The following is a 20,695-nucleotide window of genomic DNA, read 5'->3' as shown; positions in this document are numbered from 1 at the left end:
ATGTTTAAATTCAGTTACTGTGGATTTACCAACCACATCTGCTGGATGTTTGTTCCAAGGATCTACTACTCTTTCAGTAAAATAATATTTTCTCATGTTGCTTTTGATCTTTCCCCCAACTAACTTCAGATTGTGTCCCCTTGTTCTTGTGTTCACTTTCCTATTAAAAACACTTCCCTATAATCCAGAGAGTATCCACTATGCCAGTGTTTCCCAACCTTGGCAACTTGAAGATATTTGGACTTCAACTCCAAAGTCCATATTTGGACTTCAGGATATGCTCTTAGCCATGCAATGGCTAAGAGCATATCCTGAAGACACTTTTCCCCCCAGGCAGTTTAACCAGGTTAAAGGACCTGGATTGTAGGGGCAATAGGCTGGCTCTGTTAAAAGGGCTATTGCTAACATGTTGTAAGCCGCCCTGAGTCTAAGGAGAAGGGCGGCATAAAAATTGAATGAATGAATGAATGAATGAACAAACAAATAAACAAACAAACCACATGCACACACTGAGCATGAATGAAATGAAATTAAACACAGCAAAACAAAACCACTGAGGTGAATTTCCCCAGTTATTTAAAAGGAAGAAGATCAAACTTTTTTTTTAAAAAAAAAATCATTGGTAACCACGGGGAGGAAAATGTTTCTTATAACATTCCCACTTGATATTGCTCTAAGTACAGGTTTTGGAGAAAAAACAAAACAGTCCAGTATCATTTAATCTCAAAACACTACACAAAATACCTAAATTGTGTAAAAATAGCACAACAATAGCATTTAGGTTTACACACCCCACATAGCACTTTACAGCACTCTCTGTGCGGTTTACAATTCCTAAGCATTATTTGCCTATTGCCCCCAACAACCTGGCTCCTCATTTTACTGACCTTGAAAAAACAGAAGGCTGAGTCAATCTTGAAATGGTGAGAATTGAACTCCAGGTAGTGCCTGCAATACTGTATTTTAATCACTGTGCTCTTAAAAATCTAAATGGATCACTTTTCAAATGGAGGTAGTGCAGTTTCCTGCCAAAGCGGGGGGTTGGATTTTAAGACCTCCAAGGTCCCTTCCAACTTTGTTGTTGTTATTGTTGTTGTTATTAATCTTAAACCGCATAGGGTTAAGACAGAACCCCCTGTGACAATCCATTTAGCACTATTCTCCAAGCTATTGAGGCACATAGAAGTTCTGTTTTATGTTGTATAATCTAGCTCAGTGTTTCCCAACCTTGGCAACTAGAAGATATTTGAACTTCAACTCCCAGAATTCCCCAGCCAGTGAACGCTGGCTGGGGAATTCTGGGAGTTGAAGTCCAAATATCTTCTAGTTGCCAAGGTTGGGAAACACTGATCTAGCTCATATTTTACCATTTTATTAATCTAGATATGGTGAGAGACTTTACCAAATTCATTGCTGAGATTATGTCTGCGGCATTTCCCTGATCTATGGAACTAGTAATTCCGTCAATAATAGAGGTAAAGGTAATCTAGCATGGTTTACTTTTAATAAAAGCCATGCTGGCTCTTGTAACTGTGACATTCTAAATCAATTCATTCCAAATACATTGTTCAATAATATTCCCCAAATGCTCAAAATTTCCCAGATGTCTATTCCCTTTTTGTGGATTAGAACATTTATCTTCTCATAGTTTTTGAGGCACCCAGAATTAACTATAACCAGATGATAGTAGATCTGATAATAATAATAATAATAATAATAATAATAATAATAATAATAATAATAATAATAATAAATAATTTATTGGATTTGTATGCTGCCCCTCTCCGTAGAATGATGTTTTCATTACTCTGATGGCAAGACTTGAATTCATCTTAACTGTCTTTTTGGAATTCCTTAAATTTTAATAGATTTCCTCTTAACCCTTGTATGCTGTTTGAAAAAAGTTCCTAATGTTATGTTCCCGGGTCACCCTGACCCGGACCGAAAACTCTTCATTTGCAGTGCTTATGTTTGGTCTTTTTGAAAGCTTTTTTCACCTGGAAACATGTTTGAACATTTCTGCACACAATGGAATGAAAATTGAACTGAAAAAATTAATCCTTATTGGTTTGTTTTGCACATAAATGTGCCTCCCCCCCGTTTTTGTGAAAGTTTTTTCAATTTATGGATAGTTTTGCTTGCAAAATCCATTCTATTTTACTAAAGTTGGTGTGGGATTGGTAGCTTGAACATTTCTGCACACAATGATATGAAAATTGAACTGAGAAAATTAACCCTTATTGGTTTATTTTGCACATAAATGTGCCTCCCCCCCGTTTCTGTGACATAGTCTTCACTTTATGGATAGTTTTGCTAGCAGAATACATTCAATTTTGCTAAAGTTGGTGTTGGATTTGTAGCTTGAACATTTCTGAACATAATGATATGAAAATTGAAGTGGAAAAATTGATGCATATTGGTTTATTTTGAATATAAAGTTATTTCAATTTATATAAAAATTATGCTGTTAATTTCAAACTTACATACTTTTTTTTAGTAAAATGGATTTCTTTCATAAAATTAGTTATCTGGCTACAATGTGGTTGATTTTCAAAAGGATATTCCAAATATTTCTAGACAAATATGTATAAACAGTGACAATAATGGCACACAGCAAGGCCGGGGGGGGGGGTGTCCCTTTTGTGGCAAAAATAAACCAATAAGAACCATTTTTTTCAGTTCATTTATATTTTTCTTATATTCAGAAATGTTCAATTTAGTATATCAAACCTTTTGGGGGAAAATTTCTTAGGGATTTGTAGCCTTAAAAAATAGAAATTGACACGAAATTCAGAAAGGATGGGGGGAGGGGCTTTTTGATCAAAATAAAAATATGTCTCAATTTTTCCAGTTCAATTTTCATATCATTATGTTCATAAATGTTCAAACTAGTTTTCCAGTTGAAAAAGTTTTCAAAAAGATCAAATTCAAGTACCTAAAAAAAATATTTTTGGTCCGGTCATATACGAACAGAAACAGATTCGAAGTTATGAATTTTTTTTGCCCAGAAAACAATTAGCCACCACCCCAAAAATATTTTTTGATGATCAGCATTGTTAAATTGAGTAAATGAATGCCTAAGATTTTAAAGAATATTTTGGATTTGGAGCATAAAAAAATAAAAAGTGAAAATGATTGCAAGCAGCCGAGGGGGGGGGGGGGGCTTATTTCTGATGTTAAAAAACTAGTAAGAATCATTTTTTTCAGTTCCTTTATATTTTTCTTATATTCAGAAATGTTCAAGGTACCATTCCCACACCAACTCCAGTAAAATAGACTGCATTTTGCAAGCAAAACTATCCATAAATTGAAAAAACTTTCACAAAAACGGGGGGGGGGAGGCACATTTATGGGCAAAATAAACCAATAAGGATTAATTTTTTCAGTTCAATTTTCATTCCATTGTGTGAAGAAATGTTCAGACTACTTTCCAAGTGAAAAAAGCTTTCAAAAAGACCAAACATAAGCACTGCAAATGAAGAGTTTTCGGTCCGGGTCAGGGTGACCCGGGAACATAACATTAGGGAGGTTTTTTTTTTCAGCAAGAAAGAAACCTCCCACCCCCCCAAAAAAATTCTCATAGAGAGAACCCCTGAAATGATGAAAAGTCATGAAATTTCAAGTTTCAGATATGCAGGGAAAATTTTTTACAGGGTCTCAAACCTTGATTTCGGGTCTCACAGACCCGAACAGAACAGCAAGCTTACTTTTCAAGATAATAAGACAAGCAGTATTCTAATTGCACCCATCGCCACCTTTATGCACAAAAACATTTTTTACTTCCATGGGCGCAGGGTGGGTTTTCCTTCCCGTTCTTCTCCAGTTCCGTGCCACTGCTCTTCCTCCCCCCAAACTGTTCAATCCAAAGCATGTTGAAAGATCAAAAGATTCAGCACAATAATCACCAAGGAAAGGATTTTGGTGAGATATATGTCTGCAATACCAAAGCTTCAGTCACATTAAGTGGAAGGTGGGTTATAAACATTTTTATGGTAATGTTTCTATGTAATATGGCCTAAATGTGTAGGAAATGGGGGGAAAAAAGCCAACATTCTATTTCAATCACAAGAAGAAGAAAATCAGAAGAATTTCAAACTTGTGTGGAAACTGTATTGTTGCAAGCCACAGCAGTCCTTTAATTAGTTCCCTGGAAGTCAGGCTACTCAGTACTATTCAAGATGATCAACGTCCATTTGTCTTTTGACTGTGGGAAGGCAACTGCTTTACTTCTGACATAGCCTCCTGGTGGGTCAAAGTTCAGCTACCCTATTCAAGGCTCCCAACTGTCTTTTCCTCTCTGCCCCATTTTTAAAAATAAAAAAGGTTATTTTGATGGAGGATAAAGAATACTGTACACCACTAATTTTAAATATAAAACAGCTACTTTTTTAGCAATTCGTTTTAAAAGCTCAGGGAATATGTGCTGATTTAAATATTTAGGAAAAGAGCAAAATTATTCGTAGATCCAAAATAAATATTTCAACAAATTAAAAATACCGTATAATAGGTATTTAGAATATCAAATCAAGGAAGCCACTCACACAGTCACTTTCCTTGATAGTCTCAAAGAAATTTAGTTTGGGGAAGTAAAGACAAGAGATAGGAGGTTGTCAGAACTGTCCCAGAACTCAAGTTTTGAGTAAGATTTTAATCTGTTTCTTTTTTCAAAATATGAAACAAAATTTTAAAATGCAATTAAATTTTGAGAAATAGATATTCACATGCCTTCTAAAATTCTGTACTGTTTTGTATTGTGCATATGTAAAAGTAACCGTGCCAGAAAATCCTTCTATTTTTTACAAGGTTGAAAGAAATTCTTCAAACTTGAACTGGAGATTAAAAGTGCCATTTTAAATATCATATGCAGAAATTACCTAGGATAAACATTATTTCCCTATAAAAGTCATTACTTTGAAAGCTTGTTCTGAAATACAGCCAAGGCTTTGTTTCTTCAATACCCATCAAATAAGCATGGGGAGACGAAGTAGGAAGAATCAGGTTGTCAGAAGGATCAATGAGTTTTGTTGAGTTTGCAGATGGAGGTGAAGGGCCTGACACCAGTGACCCATGTTATGCCCCACAGACACTGTTTATATCACTGCACAATACTTTAGAGAATGTCTGGGTGAAAATTCTGATTTTATTCTGAAGAAAATAATCACAAAGCTTCAGGAGGGGTGGGGGGGAGGAGAAGAGAAGTGGTGATTCCATAGGCTACATTTTATCTTCTAACCATGTTGTTTTACAGCAATTTTAATTAGGAAAACACTTCTAAAAATAGACAAATAGGTCAACATTTTTTAATTATGCAATTATACAGAGTCATTAAGCAAATGTTGACAAGACAACCCACAAAACTGGTTTTGAAAGAAGGCAATTTTGCAGGGAGATGTCAGAATCTCTTTGCTTCTCTTTCAGCTGGAACCTTATAAGCCACGTTAATTTGTTCCTGGAATGTACTCTTTTCTGGTGGAATCTTAAATTTTCTCTCAATTTACTTTTGCGCCATTCACTTCAAATCAGCTGCGCCTCCTGAATCCAAGATTCTTTTCCCGTATCTCTCTTTAAAATCTGCTACAATTTTTTTGCTCTCTCTCCCACCTTTCAAACATGCTGCCAAACCAAGTTAGGGGGGAAAAAAACTTTTAAGAGCTGGGAACAATGTTACCACAGGGTGCCAAATTTGCAGTGAAAGCCCCAAAGGCTGTTGTCACGCAACGTTTGACAAGGCTCGCCAAATGGTTTCTTTAGGATATAAACGGCTTGTGAAGTGACTGAGGCCTTTGTATCTACAGCTGAATGCTGCAGATGGGAACGTTTCTGCCAAGAATGAATAACTGCTGTTTCTGCCATGTGAAGTTTTACACACATAATTAAGGAACACACTTTTATGTATCTAGCAGTATTTTCCTGCTTGGGAGGAGGGTTGGGTAGATTTCTCCCCCCTCAAGGGAACAAAAAGGTTGGTTTTCTCAAACAACGGACAGCTAAAAATGCAACATGCAATTAATTGAAGTACATTATTATACAACCTATTATACATTCTTCTACATGTTTGCCAAGGAAATAACACAGTGTTTAAGAAGTATAGTTGGTAAGTCAGAGCGCAGAGCAAATGGCCAACTCCAGCATCCCCAACACAGATCTTGCCTGGTCTCTTTGAATTCTGATTTTTATTCTATCAACACATCCTACAGTTTCTGGAGCATTTTAAAAAGTACTCATAGAAACATAGAAGACTGACGGCAGAAAAAGACCTCATGGTCCATCTAGTTTGCCCTTATACTATTTCCTGTATTTTATCTTACAATGGATATATGTTTATCCCAGGCATGTTTAAATTCAGTTACTGTGGATTTACCAACCACGTCTGCTGGAAGTTTGTTCCAAGGATCTACTACTCTTTCAGTAAAATAATATTTTCTCATGTTGCTTTTGATCTTTCCCCCAACTAACCTCAGATGGTGCCCCCTTGTTCTTGTGTTCACTTTCCTATTAAAAACACTTCTCTCCTGAACCTTATTTAACCCTTTAACATATTTAAATGTTTCAATCATGTCCCCCCTTTTCCTTCTGTCCTCCAGACTATACAGATTGAGTTCATTAAGTCTTTCCTGATACGTTTTATGCTTTAAGACCTTCCACCATTCGTGTAGCCCCTCTTTGGACCCGTTCAATTTTGTCAATATCTTTTTGTAGGTGAGGTCTACTCTGCCTTAGAAGACACACTGTGTTTACTGCACAAAGCAATATGTCCTTTCAGTATCTCATGCTCAAGATTAATACTCCCAACCTGAAGATTTACATTATATATTTGGTGGATTTCGTTGCTTTTATTGTATAAAAGTCAGCAAGCCTTGAACATAACACAAAATACTTCCAGCAGGATGCATAAATTACCCAGACAGTATTAAGCTGCAATACTATTCTCTTCTGGGAATTCTAAAGAATATTATTTGTTTTAAATAGTTTACTCCATGCTTGTCATTTGATAATGAATTCCAGACCTTTCAATAAATTGACTCATTTTAATAGTCCAGCTCTAATTTTTCTCTACTTCTTGGCCTCTGACAGTGCAGCTCTGTTTTTGCCTGGACAAAAGGCACCTCTTATTCTTAGTTGAGTCAAAAGAGGCTGTGTCCTTTTAAAGTGAAATACAAATTCTTGTGCTACGGTTGGGATTTTTTCTCCCAAACTATAGTTTTTTTCAGAAACTATCTCTGGTAATGCAATGTTTCCAAAAAACAGAGAAAACAAATCAAGATGTTTTCTCTGGAACAGAACCGCCATTATCTGTAAAAATCTCACTTACCTCAATTTTGTCAGTTTTTGCATCTCCCCAATAAAGTTTGTTTTCTTCAAGATCCAATGCCAAACCATTAGGCCATCCTAGAGAAGTATTCACCAGCACTTTCCTCTCAGACCCATCCAGATAAGCAGACTCAATCTTTGGGTTTTCGCCCCAGTCTGTCCAATACATATAACTTTTGTGGAAGGAGAAGAACAGCAGTGTTATTCTGATGCACAAGTATTATATCCAGTATATTATTGCATTTTTTAAGGCGTGCTTTTCAGCAAGATGCTTTTCTGTGAACTGGCAGTAAAGAGAAAGATTCATTCAAAGATTTCAAGTTTGTGAGATAATACAAGAGGATAATAATATTATAAGGCACAACACTTTAAGTGAGGAAGGAAAATTAAGAATAATGGACTTTGCTACGTAGAATAAATATGCTGGTGGCTGTGTACAGTATTCCAACTTTACTAAATACCAATAAAGAAGCATTTGAGAAAACATATTTTGTCACATTGCCGCTGGAACATGGTATGGAGAAACAGGTAATATTTTTAAAGCACAAGTGGTCCTTGACTTATGATTGTTCATTTAACGAAGGTTCAAAGTCACAACAGCCTTGGAAAAAGTGACATATGACCTACACTCACTCTTACGACCATCATACTATCCCTAACATGGTTGCAATTTCGGTTTTCGTAACTAGGTCCTGGGTCGAGTAATCATTTTTAGCTGATTTTCAGCCGGAGGGGGGGGGGGTTTCTCGTTAGGGATGCTGGATTTGCTTACTTATCATATGATGTGTTGAACAACTGCACTGGTTTGCTTAACAACCATTGTAAAAAAAAAAAAGGCATAAAATTGACTTATGGCTGCAACAATTTACAATGTGATTGTAATCACCATTCCCAATTGTGATTGCTACATCAAGCAATAGCAATATATTATACAGTGGTACCTCGAGATACGAGTTTAATTCGTTCCGGACCTGGGCTCTTAAGTCGAGCAGCTCTTATCTCGAACGACTTTTCCCCATAGGAATTAATGTAAATAATTTTAATTGGTTCCAGCCCTCAAAAAACTCACAAAGTTAGTCTAAATTATGCAGAAAGACATGTTTTTAATGAAGAAATGTACATGTACATATAAATGAATAATGAAGTTTCTTTCACTTAACTTGTAAACTTTCTTAAACTTTTAAATTTACATATGTTCAACTTCTCTGCCACCCAATCCTGTAGGACAGAGGTCCCCAACCCTTTTTGCACCAGGGACCGGCTTTAAGCAATCAAAAGAGGAATGGGTGAATGAATGGACGGAGGGTGGGAAGGAAGGAAGGAAAGAGGGAAGAGACAGGAACAGAGGAAGGAAGCAAGGAAACTTATGAAAGGGGAGAGTAAGAGAGGAATGAGTGAAGGGAGGGAGGGAGGGAAGAAGGTGGGAAGGAGAAAGAAAAGAAGAAATAGAGGAAGGGAAGGTAAAAGAGAGAAAGAAAAAGAGCAAGAAAGAAAGAAAGGGGGAAGGGACAGGAACAGAGGAATGAAGCAAGGAAACTTATGAAAGGGGAGAGTAAGAGAGGAATGAGTGAAGGGAGGGAGGGAGGGAAGAAGGTGGGAAGGAGAAAGAAAAGAAGAAATAGAGGAAGGGAAGGTAAAAGAGAGAAAGAAAAAGAGCAAGAAAGAAAGCTGCAAGCACCCCCCCGAGCCCCCCAGGCCGGCTGCAACCTTTTAAAACACACGCGCCGCTTCGCAGCTGTCTCCTGAAGCCGAACGCAGAAGTTAGCGTTTGGCTTCAGGAGACAGCTCCTTGGCGCTTGTATCTCGAATTTGGGCTTGTAAGTAGAACAAAAATATCTCTCCCCTCCCAGCTCTTATCTCGAGTTGCTCTTAAGTAGAGCAGCTCTTATGTCGGGGTTCCACTGTATATTGCTTCATCGTGCTTTAATGACCTCTCTAAGTGGTTTAACAGTATCGGCATATTGGCCCCCAACAATCTGGGTCCTCATTTTACCAACATCAGAAGCATGAAGGCTGAGTTAATATTGAGGCGTTGAGAATCAAACTGCTGGCAGTAAGCAGAATTAGCCTGCAACGTTGCATTCTAACCACTGCGCCCCCATGGCTGTACAAGGACTACTTGTAACATGTTCCATAGTATAGAAATGAAGGCAGAGCAACCACCATAGTTTTAAGACTGAACAAATACTTGCAAGACTTACCCCATCACAGGATTGAGCACTATTGCTCTAGGTTCATCTAAGTTTTCTGAAATAAGGATCTTTCTTGAGGTCCCATTCAAACGTGTAACTTCAATCCGATCAGTACCAGTATCAGTCCAATACAAATTCCTACCCACCCAATCGACTGCAATGCCATCAGGATGATTTATCTCTGTTGTTACTAGAGTCTGGGCTCCAGATCCATCAAGAAATGCCCGGCGAATAGCTCTGACATCATCATCTGTCCAGTATATGTAGCCCTCAACAGGGTCATAGTCAATTGCAATAGCATGCCTAATATTGTCTATTTGCAGAATAACATCTGTGAAGTCCGGCATGTCCAAGGAAATTCTTCGTAGATCCGTTCTTCTAGCGAGCAAGAGGACTTCCTCAGCACCTAAGAAGAAAGTAGTAATCAGTAAACTACCAGTAAATAGTTATTTCCTTGCGCCACACAGTTAAATTATTACTTACAAAATGTAATTTCTGGTTTTCTGATTAACTTTACATTATGAAATGTATAGATTGAATAGAAAAAGGCAATCTGATTGTGAAGGAAGATCACAAGTTTTTCTCCAATGGTAATAATTTTTTAGGAAGAACACGGACAACAGAAATTTCTTCTTCTATTGATACAACTAGAAATATACATTTCCTAAGTACAACTCCTATATGAAGACATTTACAGTGTCTTCAAAGTTGACACTTTCTGGGACTTTTCTCAAAACTGAGAGATTGTTATGACAGCAGGTTGTGTGATTCCTCATCTTACAATTCATAAAAACAGCCATATCAATCACCATTTGCAATGCATCTCCAATTATGGAAGATACACCAGGCAAATGCAGCACTCATATTTATATGTCCAAAAAGCAAGACAAGACTGGGTAAGATAATGGAACAGATGGACTGGAAAACAGAGATACGCATACAGAGCTGCTTGAGGAGCCAATCTGTTTTTGGAATTAGAATGTAAGAGGCGACAGATACTTCTGGCATAGTCACCCAGGGTATGAATTAGCACACAGTAGATATGCCTGTATTGAGGTTGTGAGCTATGAGATTGAAAAGTCATTAATTCATATTTTGCAGTCCACCTATAGTCAAACACAATTATTTATATGCACTGTCCTAAAGGCTGTGTTCTCTGAACATATAATACGCCATCCGCCATCACTCTGCTAAACAAATAAATTCCCTCACCACTGTCAAACGATTCCCTAAGGCTGCATTACTATTACTATTAGTCTTCTCATCATTCCTATCACCCATCTCCTCCCACTTATGACTGTATGACTGTGACTTGTTGCTTGCATCCTTACATTCTATTCTATTCTATCTAATATTCCCTTTAAATTTTATTTTCTAATGTCATGTGTCAAGATGACATATTTAGTGAACTACTTACTAACCATGGCCAAGCTCTCAGAAGATAGGCTATGTATCGGAATATCCTTCTCATCCCACTTTTTATTTTTATTTTAACAACCTAGAACAGTGATGGCCAATCTTTTAGGTGCCCAAAGTGCGTGTGTGCCCCCAAACTGCCAGGTGCCATAGGTTCGCCACCACTGATCTAGACCAAGAATATTAGAGGACTCGTAAGTTTAATGACATCTGAATTGTACTAAATATTCTATTATCGAGACAAATTAAACAATACCATTTTAAACAGTGAAAGTGGAATCTCTAGCTGTTTTATGGTATAACTGAATATGTAAAGATTGTTCTCACTACAGAGAGGGGCGGCATACAAATCTAATTAATAAATAATAAATAAATAAATAAAATAAATAAAAAGATGCATGGAAAAAATGTTACAAGAAAATCTTAAAATTGTTTGTCTTTCTTTGCTAGTCCTGGGAATGAATATTCACAGTGAAATGATTTTTATTAAATGGAGGGAAAATATTACTGCTATATAAGAAAAACACCTACATAAAACACTTTCAGAACCTGCTCTTCAAAGTGTCAGAATATTGTGCCCTTTCAAAAGCTTGGCCTGGTTCTGACATCTTTAAACCTTTCATGTCTGGTTTTACTTGTCCCCATTTCATGAAGTCCTTCCAGGTAGGTTCCAGACAACATCCTCTTTAAATACACAAGAAGAGCACTACCTACATTTAGGGTCAGTTCTTCCCCTCCCCCCCCCCCCAAAAAAAACCTACACTTTCAAATCATCCTGTCCTTTCCTTTCAGTATTCTTTGTATGCATAAACCTGTTTGTTGTTATAGCTGCTTTTCCTACATTTGTATGCACATTTATTTCATTATTTTGTTATGCTTTAGTTAAATTATTTATTCTGTATTAGCCCCTAGAGTGTTACCCAAGCAGCAGATCCTCCCTCTCCATGTCCAGAACTTGATACCATGGTCTTTCGAGACTGAATGCAATTAGCCTAGACCAATGGTTCACAAACCACTGGGGAGGAGGCATAATGTGGATTCTGTCAAGGATTGAAGAAATGCTGTGATTTAAACCTTGAATTCTTGGGTCTCTGTAGCCATGGTCCATGGCCACAAAAAATATTTAAAGAGGGTCCGTGGTGCATAAAAAGTTGAGGGCTGCTGGTCTGGGGGAGGACTAGCCTGATTTAATTCTTCAAGATGCAACTTATTTAGTCAGTATTATTATTATTTTATTATTATTACTGATTAGATTTGTATGCCGCCCCTCTCCGAAGACAGTTAATGTGAGGTTAATACTTAATCAGCAACAACTGTGATCTTAGCTGCTCTTTTTCCTACCGTCATTCCTCTTAATTGGTTGCCAGAATACTGTTCTGTTGGGTTATGGCTGCCCTTATTATGACAGACCATACATTTTAGAGGACATAGACGAATTCCACATTTGAATGTTTCTGAAGGAATTGCAAGCCAGAATTGCCTCTGCCTCTCTCTCTTCCTTTCTAGTTCAAGCTCTCTTTCAGTCATTCAGTCATTTTCCTACTCAGAGATGAGCTTTGAAGATGCAATTTATCTATCTGCAAGATTTGGACTGGTGCAGTTAACTCTCTTCAAATCAAATGATATCATTGTTTTGCATGGGGTAGATCAAACCTCAGCCCATAAGTCCATATTCATAAAAGAAATGAAGAACAAATCTTGGTCTGAATCCAATATTCTGCTTTATGCTGCACTACATAATTTTATTGCAAGACACCTGTCCTTGCAATAGCTTCATGAGCTCTTCAAATGAAGCACTCTTATAGTTAATAGTTTATTAAGGATAGCTGCATGTAGCATTTCAATTTCAGTTTTGCATTGATTGTTGCAAAGATTCAAGATGGTAAACAGGATTATCAACATGGCACTTGTCTGCAGCATCTTGAAGGTATGTATTTTCCTGGGATTACCTGCTAGATTGTTTCTAGGAAAGGGTGCAGCTACATGACAACATTTTTGCAGTTACATTACAGCAATTTTACTAAACACTACAATTAAAAGAAAGAACTAATGCAAAGTAAAAATAAATAAGAATAATTGATAGAAAGCACAGAAAAGGAAAAATTAGGAGGGGGAAATAATATAGAAACATAGAAACATAGAAGTCTGACGGCAGAAAAAGACCTCATGGTCCATCTAGTCTGCCCTTATACTATTTTCTGTATTTTATCTTAGGATGGATATATGTTTATCCCAGGCATGTTTAAATTCAGTTACTGTGGATTTATCTACCACGTCTGCTGGAAGTTTGTTCCAAGGATCTACTACTCTTTCAATAAAATAATATTTTCTCATGTTGCTTTTGATCTTTCCCCCAACTAACTTCAGATTGTGTCCCCTTGTCCTTGTGTTCACTTTCCTATTAAAAACACTTCCCTCCTGGACCTTATTTAACCCTTTAATATATTTAAATGTTTCGATCATGTCCCCCCTTTTCCTTCTGTCCTCCAGACTATACAGATTGAGTTCATTAAGTCTTTCCTGATACGTTTTATGCTTAAGACCTTCCACCATTCTTGTAGCCCGTCTTTGGACCCGTTCAATTTTGTCAATATCTTTTTGTAGGTGAGGTCTCTAGAACTGAACACAGTATTCCAAATAGCAAAGAAAAAGAAATATATAAAGAAATTACTTTACCCCTTCATAGCAATGAATATAAGTATTTTAGTAATGTAACACCTGCTCCTAAAATACAACAAATTATCTCTTCTTCCTATTTCTGATCCATAAACAAATCTTTAATATCTTGTCATTGGGCAGGGGTTGGCAAAAGCCTATTAAGGATATTTATAAAGTCTATCTATTTTAACCTTGGTCAAATAAACAAAATTTATACTAATTACTTTTAACAATTTTGATCTTTATTTCCTTCAAATAGTGTCTTGGAACTAGATTTCTTTTCATTTTCATTGTCCCTTCCCATAAAATCCTTCAAAATTTTACCAAGACTCTTTCGTAAATCTAGTATAGGAAAGTTGCCCAGGTAAATGTTTTACTTTATTATTATTTTTAATTATTAAGATATCAGGATGTTTTATTTCTATATCAAGCATAGCATTTTCCCCACATCATTCTTGTAGTCTGTCATTTTTAAATCCACTTTCAAATGAGTCCTAATCTGGTTTCTTTTCCATAACATCTTTCAAATATAGTCTATTTATAATTGCAGTCATTTTAAAACTTAACTTCTGGGTCCATTGTTCACAAACTCTTTACCAGATTCTGTAGTGTCATCCCCTAACCCCCCAAATTTTACCCTTAGACTATCCACAGTTGACCTCTCCACATTCCTAAGAGATCAACAAGGGGTGTGCATAAGTACACCAGTGTGCCTTCTCTCCCTGTCCTAATGTCTCTCTTATATTTCTACTTGCTCCATGAACTCTATTATTCCCAATGATTATTTCTTTTACATTATTCCTAATGTCTTTCCTTCTATTCTTCTATTGATGTATTTTCCTATGATTATATCCTCTGAAACCTACATTATATATTAGACTAAATAAATAAATAAATAAATAAATAAATAAATAAATAAATAAATAAACAAACAAACAAATAAATAAATATCCTTCGGTACATATCATATTAAAATAATTTGCTCCATCAGTAAGTCAAGTTTAAATATTCTTTAATTGAATCTTTAGTTCCTTCTGGTTCCCTCTAGTGTCCAATTTTTAATGTCCCATCCTATCATGTTTTTGCTATGAAGATTTCTAGTACCTAAAAAGTAGTTAAAAAGCAATTAGGTGACCAGGCCCCTCCTTGGTAAGAAGAAGTCAGGGCAACCCTTACAGGGTCATCGAGAAGAATATTCTTGACATCTGTCTGATACAGTTGTTCGCCTTTGCTTGGAGCTGGATTCTGGCTGAGCAGATTCTTTGTAGGTGATGAAAACATGTCTGAGTCTTGTTAATTCTTGAGGAAGTAGGCAGGATCTTTGGGGCTGTGAGTTTGATCACCTGAGTTTTGGCCGCATGCCCCAGCTGGTTGGTTAAGGCAGCGTTTCCCAACCGGTGTGCCGCGGCACAGTAGTGTGCCGCGAGACACTGCCAGGTGTGCCGCAGAGCTACGGAAGCTCCAGCTGGGCGGGGCGCTGCCGGTGCCGACCTGGAGCGCCCGCTCGCAGCTGTCCCCCGGCTCCTGCCCGATGCCGCGGTTTCCGGCGCTCTCCTGCTGAGCCCCAAAGAAGGAAGGCAGGAAGAAGAAGGAGAGCTTCGTTCTTTGCGCCTTTTTCCCGCCTTCCTTCTTTGGGGCCCAGCAGGAGAGCGCCGGAAACCACGACATCGGGCAGGAGAGGACAGGAGAGAGCGCGGGCCGGGCGGGGGCGCAGAGGCGGGCCGGGGCTGGGGAGCGCCCGGGGGTTGCCCTTTTGGTTTGCGTCTGCAAGCGCGGCTCCCCGAGGCAGGCGGGCAGGCAGCTTCCCTCCCTGCGCCTTTCCCAGCTGCAGCCGCACCCCCCGGTCCCCCCGCCAGTGCCCTCCCACCGGGCCCTGGCGTCGGCGGCAAGTGTCCTTTGGGGCCCGGCGGGAGGGCACTGGCGGGGGGAGCGGGAGGGGGTGGCTGCAGCGGCCGCAGGCAGTCGCGGGGAGATGGCGGCGGCGAGAGGGAGCTCCAGGCGGCGGGAGCTCTCTCTCTCTCTCTCAGCTGACTGCAAGTGGGAGCCCTGACGGTGGCGATTGGACGTGCTGCTGGACGCCGTACTGCTGGCGCTGCGGGCTTGGCATATACGGCGTCCAACAGCACGTCCAGCTGCCGTCAGGGCTCCCGCTTGCAGTCAGCTGAGAGAGAGAGAGAGAAAGAAAGAGAGACATATAAGAGAGGCAGAGAGAGAGGCAGCAAGAGAGGCAGAGAAAGAGACAGAGAGAGAAAGAGAGACATAGCAAGAGAGGCAGAGAGAGAGAGAAAGAAAGAAAGAAAGAGAGACATAGCAAGAGAGAAAGAGAGACATAGCAAGAGAGGCAGAGAGAGAAAGAGAAAGAAAGAGACATAGCAAGAGAGGCAGAGAGAGAAAGAGAAAGAGAAAGAAAGAGAGACATAGCAAGAGAGAAAGAGAGACATAGCAAGAGAGGCAGAGAGAGGAAGAGAAAGAAAGAGAGACATAGCAAGAGAGAAAGAGAGACATAGCAAGAGAGGCAGAGAGAGAGAAAGAAAGAAAGAGAGACATAGCAAGAGAGACAGAGAGATAGCAAGAGAGGCAAAGAAAGAGACATATAGCAAGAGACAGTGAAAGAGAGAGAGAGAGAGAGCAAGAAAGAGAGAAAAAAGCAAGAAAGAGATAGCAAGAGAGAGAGAAAGACAGAGGAAGGGAAGGAGGGAGAAAGAGCAAAAAAGAGAGGAAGAAAGAAAGAGGGATGGAGAGAGAGAAAGAAGGGAAGGAAGGAAAAGAGAGAAAGAGGGAGAAATAGAGCGAAAGGGAGGAAGAGAGAGGGTTTTTTTGTCCAAACTTTTCTTTAGCCCACCCCCCACCCCCACCCCCCCTTTCAATGTTCCCCAGGATTTTGAAAATATGAATAATGTGCCGCGGCTCAAAAAAGGTTGGGAAACACTGGGTTAAGGCCTTGGTTAAGGTAGAATGTGATTGGGCACAAGTGATGGTTAACGACTCTTTGTAGGAGGATGATACCGCCTTCCCAAGGGGCCATCTTTGTATCCAACAGAATTAGGCAAGTTTTGCTCAGTTTCCAATCTTCCCTTTTTAGAGAAGGCTGTTGAGAAGATTACTGATGCACAGCTACAAATAATCTGGATGAAGCAGATTATTTGGATCCTTTTCAGTCTAGGTTCAGGCTGGGGCCTAACACTGAAACAGCATTGGCCACACTTCTTGATAATCTTTGGAAGGCTCACGGTGGGTAATGGTGCAATCATTATGGCCTTCTTGGACTTCTCAGCAACTTCTGATAGTATTGACCATGTTACTTTTAGACCAGCTTCAGTGGTTAGGAATGGGAAGTTCTCTGTTATCCTTCTGCATTCCCACCCCACAATATTGCCTTTTGATTCTCTGACAGCTTGACAATAATTAAGAACTGGTTATGAAACAAAAATAAAATCACATAAATAAAACTGCCCAAGAATTTAAAAATCAAAAGATAATCAACAAAATTCCATAGAAAATGATATTACCTCTTTTTAGCTTGATAACCTTATGGGCTATCAAACAAAATTGTAATGAACTTTCCCACGCATAAGCCCTACAAATGTTCATTTTTCTTACTTCATTTTCCTTAATTTCCAACCAGCATAGCTATGGGTTGTTCAAGAGCAAGGAAAGGAGGACTGGCAGGAGGAAGAACAGGTTTTAAAAGTATCAAACAGATCTGATGAACTTGCTCTAATCATCAACAAATTGAAGCCCCCAACCTGTGGCCATATGTTGCCACAGGAGTACCCAGGAGGGGATTTTGAATTAAGAAAACATGGGTAAGAATGTAGCCTAATTGCTAGTTAAGAAATGTGTACAATACTCTCTAAAATGCAATGGAGGAATGTGCAATTTATAGCCCACATACCAGATAACGGCTGCCAAGTTCCTTTTACAGACCCTGGGCTGTCTGCACTGCCTAAAATATCCCCCGGCTGTGCCATGGCCACCTAAGCTCTCTAAAGTTGAGTATAATCTCATAACTTTGTGAAGTCCAGGTGGCTCAACCAAACCAACAACAGCACCACTGTTGCTATGACAGAGAGACATCAAGACCTCACAAGGAGAAACACAACTGTCCTGAGCAACTAATGAAGTACTGGGGGAAAAAATGTTTCACCATAAAACAAGTTTTGCAGAGTGAGTATCACTCCTTCCTAAAGCCAAAAGTCTAGTTTGGAGGGAACATACTTTTCAGCTATTAGCACAGAATCCAAGAATGTATGGATATCTATTTGCAATTTTTAATGAACCAGACAGATGGTGCTTTATTTAACTATGGGTAGCAGAATGGCTCAAATAAATACATATCCAACATTAGCGGACTGCTCAGTTGTTGTTTTTAATGTACTTAAATAAAAAGGGGAAAGCAAGCAGCATGTCAACTCTTCATATAGGGTTTTTCTTCTTTTAACTCCATGATTCTATATTTATGCCCATTGGTATTTAAACGATGACCTTGCCTTGTTAAGACACAGCAGGTATTGTTACACTATTTGCATGAGATTAAATGCTGGCATAGCTGCTATGCATACATTCGGTTTCATTTGAATAGGATGTGGGGCATAATCTTATTTCATTTGATGCAGCCACCATACTAAAGCTATGATTTGTTTAACTATGGTTTGCTGAATAAACCACAACTGACTAGATTTCACACAGTATTAGATAATAATCTCAACTCCTGGACATTTGTCCGTTTATAGCCACAAGATGGCCTTATCTGTAGCCTTGAACGGTCTTAACTTTCCAGGACCAGTTGATTCCTATCATTAAATTAAACCAAACAAACTACATTATTAATAAACTGCCCAGCCCTGGTGTCTTATTTAAACATGCTTTAAAAACATCTTCCTAAGATGGCTTGCAAATACTGTTGAATTAATCAGTTTTCACTGAATACAAATTTAGCCAATAAAATAGTAATAGAAAGGAGAGTTATATGGAATGAATAAATAACAGAGAAACAGAGTTGGAAGGGACCTTGTAGGTCTTCTAGTCTTGCTCAAGCAGGAGACCCTATACCAATGATGGCAAACCTATGACATGTGTGCCACAGGTGGCACATGGAGCCATATTGGAGGACTCCATGTGCAAGATGTTGCCCTATGTCAGCTCCAGCACACCAGCTGTTTTTCAGCCTTGAGGAATGCTGTTTCGCCCTCCAGAGGCTTTAGGGAAGTGCAATTGCAAAAAAAAAGGAAGCTTCCCTGAAGCCTCCAGAGTGTGAAAAACAGCATAACAGGGAAACCGGAAGCCCATTTTTTTCCAAACTTCAAGTTTGCCTGTTTTTTCACTGTCCCAGGCTTCAGCGAGGCCTGTGCGCATGTGTGGGGGTGGGGGGTTGAGCACCCACAACTTCTGAAGTCAAACCCTTCCACTGGTTAATTGTTCTCACCATTAGGCAATTTCATCTAAGTTCTAGGTTGCTTCTCTCCCTGATTAATTTCCATTCATTGTTTTTTGTCTCCCCTTCTGGTACTTTAGAAAATAAGTTGACAAACCTCCCTGCCCCCTTTGTGGCAGCTCCTCAAATAGTAAAACACTGCTATCCTGTAACCTCCAGTGCTTTTTTTCACTAGACTAGTCATACCCAAATCCTGCAACCATTTCTTCATATGTTTTAGCCTTCAGCCCCCTAATCATATTTGCTGCTCATCTATTTATATTGTGGTGGCCAAAACTGGATGCAGTATTTCAAGTGTGGTCTTATCAAGGTCTTATAAATTGGTACTAATACTTCACATGATCTTAATTCTATCCCTTTGTTAATGCAACCTAGGAATGCATTGGCTTTTTTGACTGCTGCCACACACTGCTGGCTCATATTTAAATGGTTGTCCATGAGGACTCTCATAGGATTGCAAAGTTTCTCATGCTCCCCACCCCACTCGAAAAGGAGAGGGGGTAGAGAATTGAATCTAAAATACTTGGGGAAAATGTTCCTAAAATGCCAGTTTTGTGGCTTACTGTAAGAATTTCAGAATTCACCACTGGCTATGTATTTTACACCATACATATCGACTAAGTATTTTCAAAACAACAGTATGTTAATACTACAGACTTCATTAGTTACCATAGTGGGCATTAGTGGGCTCATTCTATTCTAACCAGATCTGTTATTAAATCCCAAAACTTCAATGTGATATACATTTTCCTCATTTTATAGCGCTGAATTCTTTACAGCAGGGGATAATTCCAGCTGAGTGGGAACTCTAGGATCTGTAATACCATCAAACATTTGGAGTCTGTTCTGTTCACAGACATTGGTGTGTGTGTGTGTTTCTACTCTTGACATAGGGGTGGGCAACTTTATGAGCTGTGGACTTTAACTCCCAAAATTCCTGAGCTAGCAACTCCCAGAATTCTGGAAGTTATAAGCAACAGGTCTTAAAGAGTCCATAGCTGCCCACACCTGCTCTACACAACTGAGATGGTACATCTAAGGCTAACCATTGAAAACTGAATTGCACAGTCTCTTCACTGCCTACCAAACTGCCCATAAATATTATTCCACATCATATTCTACAAGCAGTAGAAACAGCTATTCCTCAGAGGACATCCAAAAGGTAAAAACAATAAATCTCCCAACGTTGAAGTTCATCAGCCAATTGTACTTGGTCTTGGAAAATTCCTTCCTTGGCCAGCATTGGAATCCAAAGCACTATTTAAGGCAGCACATATATTCTTACTGGTTTTTTTTAAAAAGTCTGTCTACGTCAGCCAGCAGCTATTTGTCCAAAAGAGAGGAGGGAAAGCAATAAATATGACAACTCATTCAACAAGCAAGAAAAATTGCATAAATTCATTACTTTTAAAAGGGGAAAGTAAGGAACCTAATTTCCCTTAATTATATAATAGTTTTTTAGTAATATAAGCCTTTATTCTCTTTAACTAATATTATCAAATTGCCCTGTCTTCTTTTTCCATTCCCCAGAGCTTTACATATCTATTGACAAAACTAATACCCATAGAGGGGTATGCCTTGTAATTAGCATTTTAAAACACCTGCTAAGGATAACTGAATTTGAAAGGAAAACTGGCCACCATACATAAGTGCTGGTGTATTTATCCACAGCCCCTGAATGCTA

General features: G+C 38.7%; 1 protein-coding gene across 1 annotated transcript in view; it reads right to left on the bottom strand.

Annotated features, from left to right (window-relative positions):
• LRP5 (LDL receptor related protein 5) overlaps window positions 1-20,695 on the bottom strand; it is a 175,104-nt gene that overhangs the window by 71,236 nt on the left and 83,173 nt on the right. The window contains 2 exon segments of the mRNA XM_070765886.1: window positions 7,313-7,484; window positions 9,513-9,909. Of these exon segments, the coding sequence (XP_070621987.1) occupies window positions 7,313-7,484; window positions 9,513-9,909 (569 nt within the window).

Source organism: Erythrolamprus reginae, chromosome 1 (assembly GCF_031021105.1).
Source record: "Erythrolamprus reginae isolate rEryReg1 chromosome 1, rEryReg1.hap1, whole genome shotgun sequence".
Lineage (NCBI taxonomy): Eukaryota > Metazoa > Chordata > Lepidosauria > Squamata > Dipsadidae > Erythrolamprus > Erythrolamprus reginae.
The sequence above is the reverse complement of the archived record's forward strand: the minus strand, read 5'-3'. Positions and strand labels throughout refer to the sequence as shown.